The sequence below is a fragment of the Aedes aegypti genome, chromosome 1 (genome assembly GCF_002204515.2).
Source record: "Aedes aegypti strain LVP_AGWG chromosome 1, AaegL5.0 Primary Assembly, whole genome shotgun sequence".
NCBI classification, from domain to species: domain Eukaryota; kingdom Metazoa; phylum Arthropoda; class Insecta; order Diptera; family Culicidae; genus Aedes; species Aedes aegypti.
Genome location: NC_035107.1, coordinates 146,139,620 through 146,156,155, shown reverse-complemented (window position 1 = coordinate 146,156,155; position 16,536 = coordinate 146,139,620). Strand labels below are relative to the sequence as shown.

At 40.8% G+C, this 16,536-nt stretch overlaps 1 protein-coding gene and 1 long non-coding RNA gene across 2 annotated transcripts in view; both read right to left on the bottom strand.

Moving 5' to 3' along the window:
• LOC5576560 (RNA-binding protein 34) overlaps nucleotides 1–6,921 on the bottom strand; it is a 32,823-nt gene extending 25,902 nt beyond the window's left edge. The window contains exon 1 of the mRNA XM_001662693.2: nucleotides 5,869–6,921. Within this exon, the coding sequence (XP_001662743.2) occupies nucleotides 5,869–6,754 (886 nt within the window). The 5' untranslated portion in view covers nucleotides 6,755–6,921. The remainder of the gene's footprint in view (nucleotides 1–5,868) is intronic.
• Nucleotides 2,212–3,161, bottom strand: LOC110677965. The gene is made up of 2 exons (XR_002501352.1): nucleotides 3,031–3,161; nucleotides 2,212–2,863 (listed from the first exon to the last, which is right to left on the bottom strand). It is a non-coding gene; the product is annotated as an uncharacterized LOC110677965 (long non-coding RNA).
• Nucleotides 6,922–16,536: the final 9,615 nt, after the last annotated feature.

Here is a 16,536-nt window from a genome sequence, read left to right as displayed (position 1 = left end):
AACTCGATTGGTTGCTCCACCAGCTGGCGCATTCAATTTGTAGTTTGTATGGGATATTCGTTTCAAATATATAGAGAATTGACCCAATGTCACTGTTTCGTTCGGTATACTAGTTGGTCGCGTTCAATTGAGCCCAGAATGACAAATACACTAGTTGATACCCTAATGAACATAATTGCACTAGGTTGTATCTGGATTTGAGCTCGTTTTCATTAACTTTTCAGTTATTGAAAGTAAGGCTGAATCAGCCTCCCGTACAATCACATATATGCATGCGCCTTGTGTAGCAGCTCGCCCAGCGTCATATGTGGCTATGATGCGCTTAGTGGCTATGTTGAAGAAATACAAAGCAGTATAGCATGAGATTAGCAAATCTGCTTCAAATAGTTAAAAAACCAACTTTATCAATTTTAATCATGATACATCTTTCTACAATATTGTTCAATATGGTATCAAGTAGTGTTTTTGACATTCTGGGTGCAATTGAACGCGATCAACGATTTTCTTGAACCAAACAGTAGATGAAGTGCTGAAACCCATATGTTTGAGCTGGAAATCCCATATTAATTTCAATTCAAATGCGCCAGCTCATGGAACGACTGAATGAGCTGAAACTTTCAGGAAAGCTTCTTCTAATTCTAAGGAATAATCCTGGAGGGTGCCCCGTGGAATTATACAACTTTAATTTTCTCCCATACTAAGCTGGGCCAGTCTAGTCAGGAGAACTTCATGAAACGAATAAAATTAATAACAATTACTCCATAACAAATGCTGAGCTGCTGGCAATGTCGAAAGCAATTGAAACGATTCAAGAAAAAGAATACGAAAAAGCTGTAATATACACGAACTCCAAAGGTGCCTGCCAAACTCTACTGAATAAAGCCACGGTCAGGACTGGTAGCAAAAAGTGGTACCGAAAAAAGTTATTTTAGTGACCAGATTTGAGAAATAAGTGACTAAAAAGTGACATTCGATTCTCGAAAAATCAAACCGTAATAAGTTTTATTTCAAATCTATTATACTGTTTTATGATCAATATCCCATATGATAGGGAATATTCAATATGATCACTGCAGGTAGCAGATCTCTTTGAGTACCATATTTAGAAAATTTTATTATACAGGTCGGACTCGATTATCCGGAGTATCGATTTTTATTTCACTCCGGATAATCGAATCGCTAAGAAAAAATTGGAATCTTCGATACAAGAACTTAAATATTATCTTTTATTGTTTTATTTATATGATGCGGTGGCGTAGCCAGAAATAATATCTAGGAACAGCAGGGGTCCTTACAAGAAAAAAAATGTTTTTGATCAGCATACACAAAAAACACTTTTTCAAACCCCCCTTTTCTTAAAAACGTTCAAAACTGCAAAACCATTCATGTTGTATATTGCTTTGCCAAATTATTTCAGATTTATGCATAAAAATTGAAAAACAGGAACATCAAAAATCAAATTCCGGATAATCGAGTCTAAAATTCCGGATAATCGAATCCCGGATAATCGAGTCACCGGATAATCGAGTCTCCGGATAATCGAGTCCGACCTGTATTTCCAAAATTTCAATATACTGCCTAAAATATTTTCAAGCAGAAAAATGAACATTTACGTAAATAATCTATTGTTTAGCAAACTTTCAATCTTTTCAAAATGTTGTGTCTTTTATTTCATCTAAGTACTTTATTTTGTAAATTTTTAATAAGAATTTGGAACATTTGTGAAATCAAAATTTTTGTCATTTCACATTTCTATCTCAGATCATCTCTCAGTGTACTGGAGTGTGAGTGTGAGTTTGGGCTAGGGTACTTTAAGCGACACCGGTCGCTGTGACAGAGTTGCATTTGGATGTTTGCAGAGGCGTCGCGTCCGCATGTGCAACATGTGCACTGCACAGGTGGCAACTCGTTCATCCTGACCACCTACGATATGCACTGCTTTCAAAGTTCCTTTTAATAATTAGTTTAACAAAATCTAGCCTGTTTCAATTACCCATATTGCTAATAGCTTGCGACGCAATTTTCACATATCAATTCTGGAGCTCGATTTGAAAAGGTCGAATGTGACATTTTTGACTATCTGAGATAACTCTCCATGAAGTTTCTCAAACAAAATTCAATTCCTATTTCAAGCAAATAGCTCAAAAGTGTTCAATATACGTATTAAGACACAAAATGAAATCCCCTTCAATAAACTATTGAACAAAACCATGAAAATACACTCAATTTATTGATTTATGATCATAAAAAAGCTTTCCGTCGATATAACATTGTTTGTTGTTCATTCGACCTAATCGATACGACCTAACGCTAGTCACCGCTGCACTTCGGACGGGTACGTTCAGACGTTTGACATCAGAAAATGTCCATACGTCAAAGTACGATCGGACTGATTGGTGTCCAGTGAAGTACATACGACCCACCGTTGTAAACAAAAATAGAGAATTTCAAAGAATTTCTGAAGTTTTCTGCATGAAGGTATGTATTTCGTGAAGTTGGCAAACGATTTATGCGATCAGCGATGTTGCTCAGAGCAAATCCCCATCTGCGCTGAATGTCTACTGTAGAAAAAATGCAACGGAAGCGATTATGGATGGGTTTGTCGGATGGATAATGGATTCATTGTATATGTTATATCGTTGCAAATAAAATTTATACTGAGATGTTGGCAAACAGCAGAGCAACACTTGGTGCTGTATCGTTTCCTAGGAAATCAAGTTACAGCGTTTCCGATTGTTTGGAAGACCTTAGGGAAAGGTTTAAAGATCCACTCCGTGACAATTTGCACTCTTCGTTCAACTTTGGTTTAATTTTCGGCCTTTAGCATTACTGCAGAAGTACTAATGATGCCTTATGAATGTTCCTGCAACGATATAACATATACAATGAATCCATTATCTATCCGACAAACCCATCCATAATCGCTTCCGTTGCCTTTTTTCTACAGTAGACATTCAGCGCAGATGGGGATTTGCTCTGAGCAACATCGCTGATCGCATAAATCGTTTGCCAACTTCACAAAATACATACCTTCATGCAGAAAACTTCAGAAATTCTTTGAAATTCTCTATTTTTGTTTACAACGGTGGGTCGTATGTACTTCACTGGACACCAATCAGTCCGATCGTACTTTGACGTATGGACATTTTCAGATGTCAAACGTCTGAACGCAATGTGATGGATTTTACTCAGGTGGCGCAGATGATTGATGCGTGCCACTAGTACTCTCTTTTATTCTCCCGCTGTTCTTATGCAGCGCAAATAGTGACGTCACTATTTGCGCTGTATAAGAACAGCGGGAGAATGAAAGAGAGAACTAGTGGCACGCTTCAATCATCTGCGCCACCTTAGTAAAATCCATCACATTGGTCTGAACGTACCCGTTCGAAGTGCAGCGGTGACTAGCGTTAGGTTGTATCGATTAGGTCGAATGAACAACAAACAATGTTATATCGACGGAAAGCTTTTTTATGATCATAAATCAATAAATTGAGTGTATTTTCATGGTTTTGTTCGATAGTTTATTGAAGGGGATTTCATTTTGTGTCTTAATACGTATATTGAACACTTTTGAGCTATTTGCTTGAAATAGGAATTGAATTTTGTTTGAGAAACTTCATGGAGAGTTATCCCAGATAGTCAAAAATGTCTCATTCGACCTTTTCAAATCGAGCTCCAGTAAATGGTTAACTGTGTTGAGCTAGCAGGTTTTGATTATGGGGGGATTTTGTAAACCCAAGATGAAAGAAAAAAGGTCGAATACGCGTTTTTTTAATTTTGGTGTTTTTGCTACATTGGACCTTATGCGCAATAGGACGAATGAACAAATTTTTACTATTCCTAATTTTTGTTAATTACGTCAAAGTGTCAATTTATTTTTTTATTTTAGAAGAAATATGATATCGATATGATACTTTACCAGCATGATAAGCTGAATAGAATCTACCAAATGGTGAAATAAACGCGATTTTTTACTTTTGTTACTTACGACCTTTTCACATCGAGCTCCAGAATTGTTAAATGTTTGCTATGCAAAAAATGCAAAAGTTTCATGCGACGCGCGACCTGAGACCTAATTTTCTCTACGCACTCGGCGCGATGCATGCTGCGCAACACTTTGTTCCACGCTACTCGTTTCTGCTGTGACGATGAATCCCAACGCGTGCACTCTGCTCGGGAAACGCGTTGCCTTGTATCGTACACGCAATCCTGTATATATGGTAGAAAGCATTTTGAACTACAAATGCCAGTGTGTAAGTAGCCAAAGCGTCAACTTTGACCGGTGCACAGTTTTGCTACATCAACAAATTCGATCCGTGCGAGCGTGCGGATGGGAAGACAAGAGAGAAATCAGTCCACGAGAGAGATTCATTTTGCTTGCTCTCTTTTTGGCATTTGCGCTTCCAGCATCACCACGCTTGTGGTGTGAAGTGCAAGCGCGATTTTTCAGGCGGCTGACGGTAGGAAGTTTTTTCAAGTTGGCACTCACGCTGTTGTTTTTGGTTGTTATCTGGGTCAAAATCTCGCTTTTCACATACAGCATTAGCGCGATGGTACTTGTGATGGTCAATTAGATGACGCCCTCCGTCATCACCAGCATCTTCACTTTTGTAATGTGTTTTATTTATTTATTTATTTATTTATTTATTTAGGTTTAAATCAACAGACTATGTATAGTCCCAATGATATTAAAAATAAAAACAAAAATACATATTATATAACAAAACAAACATGGCAAAACATTGAATATAAAAAAGTCAAGATCGTAAAACATTTCAAACTTAAAATATGTCTTCAGTCCCTCCGGCCAGCGAAAAAGCTAGAAAATTTACGACGAAGCATATTTCGTGTCAGATGGAAATCGAAGATCGACGCCACACGATTAAAAACACGTTGCAGACCATGAACAGCATTGCTCAATCCATAATTGGTGCGACGAAATGGAAGCCTCATCATCGAACTATTCCGCAGTGGACGAGGTTGCACGTTCAGATGCATTTGTTGCAGGATAGCTTCGCAATCGATTCTTCCGTTTAGAGTATCGACGACGGTTAAAGCTCTACAAACGTCTCTTCGAATTCTTCGAAAATTATATCGTTTAAAAAGTTTAAAATCGTTTAAAATCGTTTTAAAAGCGAGCATTGTTCATAATGCGTGCACTAAGTTACAAGATGAAACCGATCTTTTATTATTTTATGTAAAGATGTCGTAAAAACTGGTGAACAGAAAAAGTGGGCGAATAGAAATAAAGTGACCTATAGTTATGTAATGATAATCTATAAAAAAAACACTGGAGTATTTTTTCTTTTATTAGTCCAATACTAACACAGTATCGATAGAGTATTTTAAATTGAAAATTGCTACTCATCAAAATATAAGAATGGAAATTTAAAAACATTTTTGATATCCGCCATTTTTTTCCGATTTTGGAAATGATTTAAAATTGATATTATTTTTAAGAATTTTACTTTTATTATCAAGTGAACATATTTGATTTTTTCTTCGAGATCCCGTTAAGCCCCTGGACTTTCGTCCCTGCCCCAATAGAATACACTGTTGTAAACGAGAAAAACTCATGCTTGCCCGGGCTCTTCATCTTGCACTGCTCGGCAAACGTGAAAAACCATATAAGCATGAAAAAAACCAGCAGGGAAAAACTGTTAAAAGTCGCCAAATGTGAAAAAGCACATCAATATCCTATGTAAAACGAATAATGGAAAGCCATATAGGACGTGACGTTGTTTTAACAAAAGTCATCCAATCAGTCTCAAAACTGAGGGGTCTTACCCTGTCCTACTCTTTATATTATTCTGGAGAATGACACATTCTGGGGAATGATATAAAGAACCCACCTGAACATCAACGTACCTGTAAATCGCTTCGCTGTCTTCTCCTCCTTGACTTCCTGCTCCTTCTTGCCATTTGCTTTCTGTTCCGTTTGCCCTTCATCTGCGGATGATTCGTCTCCATTTTCCGCTTTCAAAATGAGCTGATTGGCCTGATCCATTTCGCTCTGGACAGCATTTTCATCATCGTCGGATTCACTTTCCGACGTGACCACATCTCGATCGGCTTCCAGGGCCTTTTCATGGGTCTTCGTTTCCGGTTCCGATTTGACTTCGGTGGTCAGATTCTTACCGTGCTTCTTCTCTGGTGCTTGCTGGACGCTTTCCGGTTCCACTTCGGAAGACTTGCGCTTATGCTTCTTATGTTTCTTCGTGGGCGGCGTCTCGTTTCCATTGACCTTAGGTTGAATTTCAGTTCCTGTCTGCAATTGTGCAGCTTTGGCTCTCTCGGCACGGCGCTTGTCTTTTTTCTTGTGCTTCTTAGGCACCTTCAATGCATCCTCCTTTCCTGTTCCTTCAGCTTTGACTTCTTTTCCTCCGACTTCCTTTCGGGAATCGTCCGGATTCGTTCCGTTAGTGTGATCCTTGTTCTTCTTTTTCTTATGCTTTTTAGATTTCTTAGGAGTTCCAGATACCGGCTGTTCAACTTTGATTTTCGGAGCCGTTTCCGTTAACGTATTCTCACGTTTCTTGTGTTTGATTACTGCAATTGCATCCGGGATTTTCGATTCCGAGTTGGGAACCGCTGTCAAAACTTTCGAGTCAGCCTCGCGCTTTTTCTGTTTTTTGATTTTCTTCGATTTGGACGATAAGCCCAAGATTCCGGACGAATCACCTTTTACCTCCGCCTTATTCACGGCAACGTCGGAAACTTCGGGCCCGGAACCTTTCTTGAATTTCTTTCCCATGGTTGTCTGAACTTGTTCAGTATCAAACTTTGATGAAATTTATACGAATTTTGAAAAAAAATTCCACTAAACTATAAACCAACCGGCGGTCGGTCGAAACGTGCCGAAAGAAAACAACAATCTAAGCTGAAACGTGACAAGAGAGGAACAAAACGAAAAAAAAAACAAACACGTGGGTTTGACAGAACTGCAGGGCTGGTTGAAAAAATGCCGTTCGTAAGGTTGTTAAAAATGGTATGATCCTGGGAGGGAGAAACCAGGGGGGGTATACGCAACGAGGTGCGCCTACCGTTCATGTTTTGTGGGTGTGCTCGTGTGGCTCAAAACGCTGCTAGACATCCCGCTGTTTGAGTGTTGAAAAGCATCAGCATTTGTTGCCTGGCATGGCCCGCGTTTTCGACCTGTGCTGTTTGGCCGGCCCGCGTGAGGAATGATGCTGTTTGGGACGGCCCGCGTGAGAGATGATTGTTAGGCGAGCTTTGTTTGTAGTTGACAGCCGTACACCCGCCCTGGGAGAAACCAATACAAAATTTCTCTACACGGGAAAAAATTCTGTGGTAAAAATAACTATTTTAGCTGACTACACCCATTCTTGAAACTACCATGGAAATTCAGACCAATGGATCATTGAAGGTAGTTTTTGCAAGTGCTCAGCGCATCAAAACAAAGGCGCCACTGTATATGGGATTTAGCATTGTGACAGCATTGCTGTTCTGTCAAACACACAAGACTACGGTGGCGCTATCTATACTTTCCATAGCGGCCGTTTTGGTTATTTTAATGATCCATTTACTATGTTTACGGTACACCCCACCGCGTTACTAGTACATTTGACAGAAATAATTTACAACAATCTGATTCCGACTATAGACATGGTAAAATCAAGCGCATTTCTGGTCTGCTGAAAATTGCCGGTGCGAGCGCTTAAGTGAACCCCCTAAAATGGTAGTTTTTACCGCACAATTTTTTTGCGTGTACGTCCCAGTGAGCCGAGATTTTGCTGTCACGAACTGTCACTGTGAGCCCGGATCTTAAACAATAGACAAACATGATAAAAGCGCGTAATTACCCTAAGCATATTTTTGCATTTCATTAAAAGTAGCAAAAATCGAATTAGAGTCAATTATTGCACATTCAAAAGTAAGGGCAACTTCACCGGTGGTCCAAATCACCGGTTGGTTCCAAATTTTTGGACCATGTTAAAAATTGGAGCTTGCACCGGTGTTGCAAATTATGTTCCAATTCTATTTTATACCAGTTTTCTGGTCTATTTTTTTGGAACAGGCTAACTGCCTGGTCCATTTTTGGTCGGATTTGGAACAAGATTTGCGCTGTTCCAAATCTGATTTGACACATAAAAACAAGGAGAGAGATATTTTTGCTTTTTTTCACGCACACGATGACAGCTCCTTACGAGGTTTTCCGTTGGTGCGTGTGCATTGTGGAATCTCTTTTTTCTTCGTCGTCGCGAATAGTCTACGAAGGCTACGAAGTGAAAAAAAAAGTGATTAAAAAAGGAACGCCGAAAAACAATCTCCTCTGGGGTTTTCTTCCAGGATTTGGTGCAAGAATTACGCCAGGGATTTGCTCCAGGAATCCCTTCGGGTATGTACTTTCTTCAGAAATTTCTTCGTGAATTTCTTCCAAATTCCTCCGCGGATTTGCACCAGGAATTCTCAGGATTTCCCCCAAAAAATTCCTTTTAGGATTTTCGCCAGGAATCCCTCCGTGGATTTCCTTCAGGGATTCCGTCGGGAACGTCCAACTGGACGTTGGACAACGCCGTTTGATGACCCACCAGAAGGCGCTAAGCGGAAAGAGGAATTCCGACTACGTTGCCATGTTGACTGCTTACCGGATGTGGGGCGAGGAAGCGGAAATCCAATACTGCGAATGGAAGGGACTGCAGCTATAGAGGTCCCCAAGCAAACTGCCACGAACACCAACGCACAATCAATCTTACACAAGTCGATTTCCTCAGAATGAAAACGTATCGATGTTTGTTTGACGTTATTGAGCTTTCGGTCAACGGCAGGCCAACAAGGAAGTGGTTGTTTTGCAACAATTCTGTTTATATTTGGATTCTCACAGCAAACAAAAGCAATGTTGTGACAGTTCTCACAGCAAACAAAGAAAATTTTGTCAACATTGCACTACTACGCAGGCAACTGGATTGGTCTATAGACGTTCCGAGTCATGTCGGAAGCCAAGCGCCAACTGTTGGAACTGCTATCGCAGGCTGGGTTCCCCGAAGAGACCATGGTTGAGATGGGCTTCGATCAAAACGATGACGATCCTCGCCTAGATATGGCCCTATCGCTGCTTTGCATTGGTCTGTATCCGAACGTGTGCGTTCACAAGGAGAAACGTAAGGTGCTGACCACGGAGTCGAAGGCCGCCCTGATCCACAAGACTTCGGTCAACTGTAGCAACCTGCAGGTGACTTTACCGTATCCGATGTTCGTGTTCGGGGAAAAGATTCGTACCAGAGCCGTGTCCTGTAAGCAGATGCCCATGGTTTTCCCGATCCATATCCAGCTGTTCTGTAGCAAGAAGGTGGAATGGGTCTACAACATGGTTCGCATCGATAATTGGATGAACTTTGAAATGGATCCCCACCAGGCTGCGCTGATTGTCACCCTGCGTGCAGTGCTGCAGGATCTTTTGATCCGGGTGTCTGAAAATTCCGAAGAAGCCAACGCGCTGGAAGAACGCTATCAAAACCTAATCGATGTGGTTAAAGATCTGTGCGTGTTCAGTGCAGGCGATGAGGGATTGAGAAAAAAGTTTTGAATATTACCCTATTAAATCTATTTTAATCATTTACTATATCAAAATTAAGATATTAAAGCGCAATAAAATCGTGTTACACTTGGAAAACTGTGCTCTTTCGATCAAGCTACGAAAAACTGCGAATTTTTTATCACTAAACAACCCAATTAGAAGTTCGGCAGTCAAAACTTCGGTAAAGTTCGGCGTCGGCATTCTTATTTGGTGCTTCGCCGACGCATAAGGATTGCCTTTGGCGGCGCAGCACTTCGGTAGAATGCCGACGCCGAACTTCGGTGAACTTTCGGTGATATTTCATTTCTCTTATGAACTTCGGTCTAAAGTTAATCTGAATGTACAATATACTAGAGAAACGCGGAGAGGATTTCGACTATGTTTATAAACAATATTTGCAATGACTATCAATAATTGAGATCATACAAACAATATTTTGGTGTGCGTGTCATCCTGCCAGTCGCCATAAGAAACCAAGTTTATTAATGACGTCACTTTCGTATCGCTTTTCACCAACACATATCCATCGTCTCTTTTGTGTAACATCTTTTTGAGTCTTATTGAATTTGCTCGATTGGAACCACGTTTGACGGTTCAATAGGGCGATATTCAAAACTTCTTTTTCAATGGTAGTAAAATCGAAATCCTGAAGCAAAGAAAGCACCACGGAAGATGAACTAAACACAAAAAGTTATGTATTCACTTTACACTTGATTTCTAATCACTACTTTTTTGATTCTCTTTCCTAATTGCAAGTAATTTACAATTTTCATTATTTTCCATACGTTTTGACAGTTCTCCGACTACCATTCTTCCATGCGCTTGTGTTGAAAGTTTGAGAAATTTGAGAATCCAGCGTAGCGCGATCAGTGAGCGGAATACAAACATCAGTGTCGCCGCTCGGCGGTCGGTTAAAGAAACTAAATGTTCGAAAGGTTGTTGTCTGTATTTTTTGCCGTTGGCGCCAACTGTTAGCGCTTGAGAACAAAATAAACAGTCGTTACCCTATTGGAACCTTTGGTTTCAGAATCCGCGCTTCTCTATATAAACAAATTCTCTGGGAGAAACGTCTTAAGCTAGGTATGCTGTTCTGCTCAAAGGCAGGTTTGCTACTGACAAGAAAAGGAATCGCCTATCTCGATGCGTGGAAAATTTCTTTCCAGAAATGGTCCAGAAAATCACATTTTTCTGATCGCAGTACGCAGTTGAGAAGAAATGTCATTTCAAATGGAGCTCTCTGTAGGAAATTTCTTGATCCATTCAGTCAAGGAATTTCTTTACTTTTCTTGAGTGGAACAGCATACTTAGCTCAAGAAAAGAAAAAAATTCTGCGCAAGAAATGGTCACAAAGTTTTCTACAATGAGCTCCATTTGAATTGACGTTTCTTTTCAAATGCGTACTGCGATCCAAGAAAAATGCTTTTCTTGAGCTTTTCTTGCAATAAATTTCCCACGCATCGAGATAGGCGATTACTTTTCTGTTGAAGTGCATACTTCGTTTTAGGGAGAAACCGATACTAAATTTCTGTACGTCATACTCGCATAGGCCAGGAGAAGTTTTTTTTTACACCCACCCACCCCTTGTAACGCCCGCAGCCGTTACAGCGAACTGACATCCGCAGTGTGAAATGAATGGAAAAACTTTCCCGCCTAAAATAAAAGCACGTGGGTTTCTCAGAATGTCAGCAGTGCATCTATGTATTAGTGATGGATATCAGGAGTCACTAAACACAAAGAGTGTACACTCTTAAAATTAAAATAGTCACAGAATTACTAAAGTTTATGCATTAATGACTATTTTCTATCTGCTTCTCTTTTATTCTGCTGTGATTTTTTACGCTAACTGTTTTTTCGATAGGGTTGCCCGGATAAAAAATACAATACAAAAACAATATAACGTATTGTAACAGTACCATTCAATATATTCGAAATACAATACAGTATATTGCAAAATGACAATACAATTACAGTACAATATATTGTTTTGAGCAGTTAACTGTATGGTATATGAGATTTTTGCAATATAATATATGGGTGGTTAAGTATCGTAACAATACAAATCTCGCGTAACTTTTCAAAACGACCTATCTAACAATTCACACATTTCGAGAAAATCGAGCTTGAAGGTTGTGAAAATATATGTTTAAACTGTATCAAACTGAAACATTTTTTCCCCACTGTGTTGCCTTTAGAGGGAAGCAGTGGGATAGAGTTCAACGTAAGAATTGACATTTTGACAATTTATTTGGAAATTACGCTGAAATCTATAAAAACATCAGATAGGACGTTTTGACCAATAATATGTACATAGGATAAATCCCATAGGCCGTTTTGTTTCAACAATTGGTACATTGGGCATTCACTTTGGTCATATTGTTTCAGTTATTGTAACATCGGACATTTTGATTTGTGCACACAGAAAGCTTGTTTTATTGCATTTCGTTACCACGTGCGCATTCATTCATGTCAGAGTGCTTCCCAAGTAACCATGGAGCATTATATCTTTGCATATATAATGCAGCTGCATTGCCGTAAGCCTACCATTAAAGTAGTTTAAAAGTGGAAAAGGGCCCTTTTACAGTTGCACTAATGCAAAAACGACGATAAAGCAATGAAGCAATTTATAAAGTAAAATTAGTGCAGCAGTGCAATTTATAAAGTGATATTAGTGCATTGATACATTTGTAATGTACAGTTAATGCTTTATTGCTTGACAACTCTTGAAATATGTCGAATAAAAGCAATGTTACATCAATGTTGTTGATATGCAGTAGAATACGTGCAATGTTATAATGCTTGTGCACAGACAAACAGACGTAACACTTAGAACAAATCTGGATCAAAATCATAGTCACGAGGACATGTACGCCCAATGCAAAAATCGGTGTGTTTGGCCGACACGCCAACAGATGGCGGTAGTGTGTAAACGTCAAACACGAACAAAAATGATGCGAGCGCTGCGGGTGGCGGATTGGCCACCTAACATATTTTTGAAATGACCGTTAAAAAGGTGGTCGATGGACAATGATGAGAGTGTGACGTCTGTTTGTCTGTGGCTTGTGGTTATTTGGGTTATTTTGTTGCGGTGTGATAATCGCATACACCAGCTTTTTTTTGTTTTGATTCATTCAATGCCACGGCGTCGCTATTTCCCCTCCATCTATGTATCCTATGTAGCAACAAAAGGAGGGGAAACGTGGAGCTGTATATAGGACTTTTTGCTCTCGCTGATTCCTCCTCGCTTTTCCCCCAGTTTGAAGACGTGATTCGCTCACACTTGCTCGGTATGTATGAAGAGTTCCCTACTAGAAGGCGGGTGGTGCTGCTCTGCTCACAGCAGCAGCAGTCGACGCGGAGTGAAGAGAGCACAAACAAGTTGCGATCGAACGTCGGTGCGAAAAAAAAACCGTCTGTTGAAGGTGGCCTCCTGTGTTTGCGTTGTGAAAAATGTCTGAATAAGTTATCTCAATAAGCTGAACAATATAATTAAAAAGAACAGAACGGCAAACTGACGAAAGGACCTGCTCCTGGGCGGTAGAAAAATATGGATCTATCGGCAGCATCATCGATTTTCAACGCCAGCACAATGAACAGAAGCTGTCGGTTTCGTTCGACTAGCCAGCAAACGATTCCGCCGAGACGCTTAGCGGGAAGACCCCGAGTGAGAAACCTGGAGGTGGATAGGTAGGAAGTTAATCGAAAACGCCCAACCAGAAACAAGCTTCCGGCGGGGACAGATACATTCCCAACCGACTGACTACGGATTTCGATCTGGGTCACTATATGTTGATACGAGGAAGCCAGGGGGCGGAAGCGGGGAGGAAGGACAGCAGCAGAACGGAACGAAACGCCCCAAGAATTCCGAGCGCATCAAGATTTTATTGGAAGTGATTAAGGTAAGTGATGTCGGCAACAAGCGAATTTGGTCATACCAGACAAATGCAAAGCGAGCTACGGAATGACACATGCACCCACTCAAAGTTGTCTGCTCGGTGAAAACACCCATGTCCACGAAGAGCGGTTCCCGCTTCATTCCGAATTCACCGGAGCGGATTCTGGACGCACCGGGCATTATCAACAATTACTTTTCGAACATGTCCTATGCTGAGAGAGACTCGCGAAGAGGAAAAATATCAACGTCATATGCAGCCCAGATTCCCCAAGTAACCATGGAGCATTATATCATTGCTTATATAAAGCAGCTGCATTGCCGTAAGTCTACCATTAAAGTAGTTTAAAAGTGGAAAAAGGCCCTGATAAAGTCGAACTAATGCAAGAATGTTTATAAAGCAACCAAGCAATTCATAAAGTAATATAAGTGCATTGAAACATTTGTAATGTAGCGTTAATGCCCTTTTGCTTGACAGCTCTTGTAATTTGTCGAATAAAAGCAATGTCGCATCAGTATTGTTGATATGCAGTAGAATACGTGCAATTTTATAATGCTTGGTGTTACTTGGGTCCCCTCTCACGAAACGTCAAATGCAGCCCACCGTTTTTATGGCTGAAAAAGTGAAAAGTATTGTGTTCAAAGTTAACTGTTATTAAAAACCTCAGTCAGCGGAGCAGTTTTTTCTAAAGTTGCTTATAAATCTAAGCAGAAGATTAATTATTTCTAATGTCTGCTATATTTAATATAGATATTTTTGTTGGAATTTCACCACAGTGGAAATTCCAACACAACAGCGGGACGAGAAAGGAACTTTACGGACCGGAGCAAACGCAAACACTTGTGTACTGCTTGACGATACACGAACGAATAACTTTATTCAACTCAAAATATAAACAATAACAAATCGATTCGACAACACACAACATAACAATGGTGTGTCCATTCAACATAAAAGTAGTCTCGAATGCGAAGGGGCGTCGATTGAACATACACTGAAACAAATATATTCAACACCCCCTCTCAAGTCGACAACCCGAGAATCACAGTTCATCTATCACAGATCCTATCATCGATAGTCTACATATAATAATCATTTCGTCATGTATTCTAAAATCCACTCTCTAAAACAGATCGCCAAATCTTGGCACATTAACAACATATCTCTACACGCTCAAAACGTCAAACATCAATTACTCCATACAAAACAGTTCTTTTCAAAATAACACATCAAGGTAAACATCTCTACATCGTCAACTACATTGTTTACACAAAACACTTCTTCCTACGACGATTCCTTCTTCGCCTTCTTTTCGCTCCAGTTCTCGTGTCTTCTCTACTCTGCACTATCAGTTCTACAAATTCTCCTGGATTCATCACATTCTTATCTTCTTTTTCTTCTCCGTTGAATGGTAGCTCCGGACTCCTCGCCGCCATGTTGCACTTCTCCGATCCTGCATTTCTTCCGGCCGGCATGGCCTCTACCACTTTTCGCCGGTTGCACTCACACCAAACCTCCAACTCATACAGTCTTCCTGTGTAGTGCCCGACAGCCATTACTGTCCCATTCTTCACTACTTCCGCTCTATCACCGGCGAAGTTCACCTGCATTCCTGATCTCGCCACACGGTTCACCGAAAACAAATTGTGGCTCAAACCGGGGAGATACAGGACATTTCTCATTTCACACTTCTTCATATTCTCGCCGACGACAGCGTGCACCACCACATCGCCACAGAATTCCGCCAACATCTTTTCGCCGTTCGCCACACTCACTTGTACCGGTTGCTCCAATCGTCGCATTTCCTTGAAGACACTGGGATCCTTCACCATGTGGTCCGTCGCACCAGAGTCTAGGAACCACTGTACCTTCACCAGCTCTTCTTCTTCTTTCGACGCAACGAAGCAAACGCCGGCACGATCCGAGGAACGATCTTCTTCAACTACCACGTCAGCTTTATTGTTTCGTCGTTTCACAAATTCGCTCTCACTCGGATTCACTGGCAAACGCACACGGCAATCGGCTTGCTTGTGCCCAATTTTTCCGCACCGAAAACAACGTAACTTTTTCCGCACATGCCAACTAGTCATGGCGACATCTTCACTTTCGGCGTCGGGGGTCAAAAAGTTCTTCCTCTTCATGTCAACATCAAGCAACCGCTTCTTCACGAACGCCAGTGTCACACCGCTTGGAAGCGTTTCTATGGCGGTAACCACTGAATCAAACGACGACGGCATTGTCAACAGCAAATGACAAATCGCGTCTGAATCTTCCACTGCCGCACCACTCTCCTTTAACTCGCGAATCAAACGATCAAACTTCAGCAAGTGTTCCGGCAAACCACCAGCAGCCCCCTCTTCATACTTTAACCGTAGGAGCTGCTTCCGAATAAACAATTGCCCGGCAACACCACGACGCTCAAACACAGACTTTAGCGTGTCCCAAATCTGTTTCGGATTCGCGCAGTCTTTCACAAGTTCTAACTGATTATCCGCGATGGCCGAAATAATCATCGCCTTACACTTTTTCTCAGCGGCTCTTCGTTCCACCATTTGCTTTTTCTTCACAGTTCTCACTTCCGCGGAATCGGTGGCCATCTCACGCAACTCGTCGATCTCAGCGATCTCCCGGTGGACGCAATCGAGCAGATCGTACGTGTCGAGGACGGTCTCCATCCGGAACTTCCAGTTGTGGAAGCCGGCACCGTCGAACGCGGCAACTTTCACTTTCTCGTCCATCCCTGGGCCGATAACCTGTTGGAATTTCACCACAGTGGAAATTCCAACACAACAGCGGGACGAGAAAGGAACTTTACGGACCGGAGCAAACGCAAACACTTGTGTACTGCTTGACGATACACGAACGAATAACTTTATTCAACTCAAAATATAAACAATAACAAATCGATTCGACAACACACAACATAACAATGGTGTGTCCATTCAACATAAAAGTAGTCTCGAATGCGAAGGGGCGTCGATTGAACATACACTGAAACAAATATATTCAACAATTTTCTCATACAAACATTTTGAAAATACAATACAATATATTGTTCATGTATTGTCTTGATTAGCAATTCGTGTATTGTTGTACAATACAAAAACA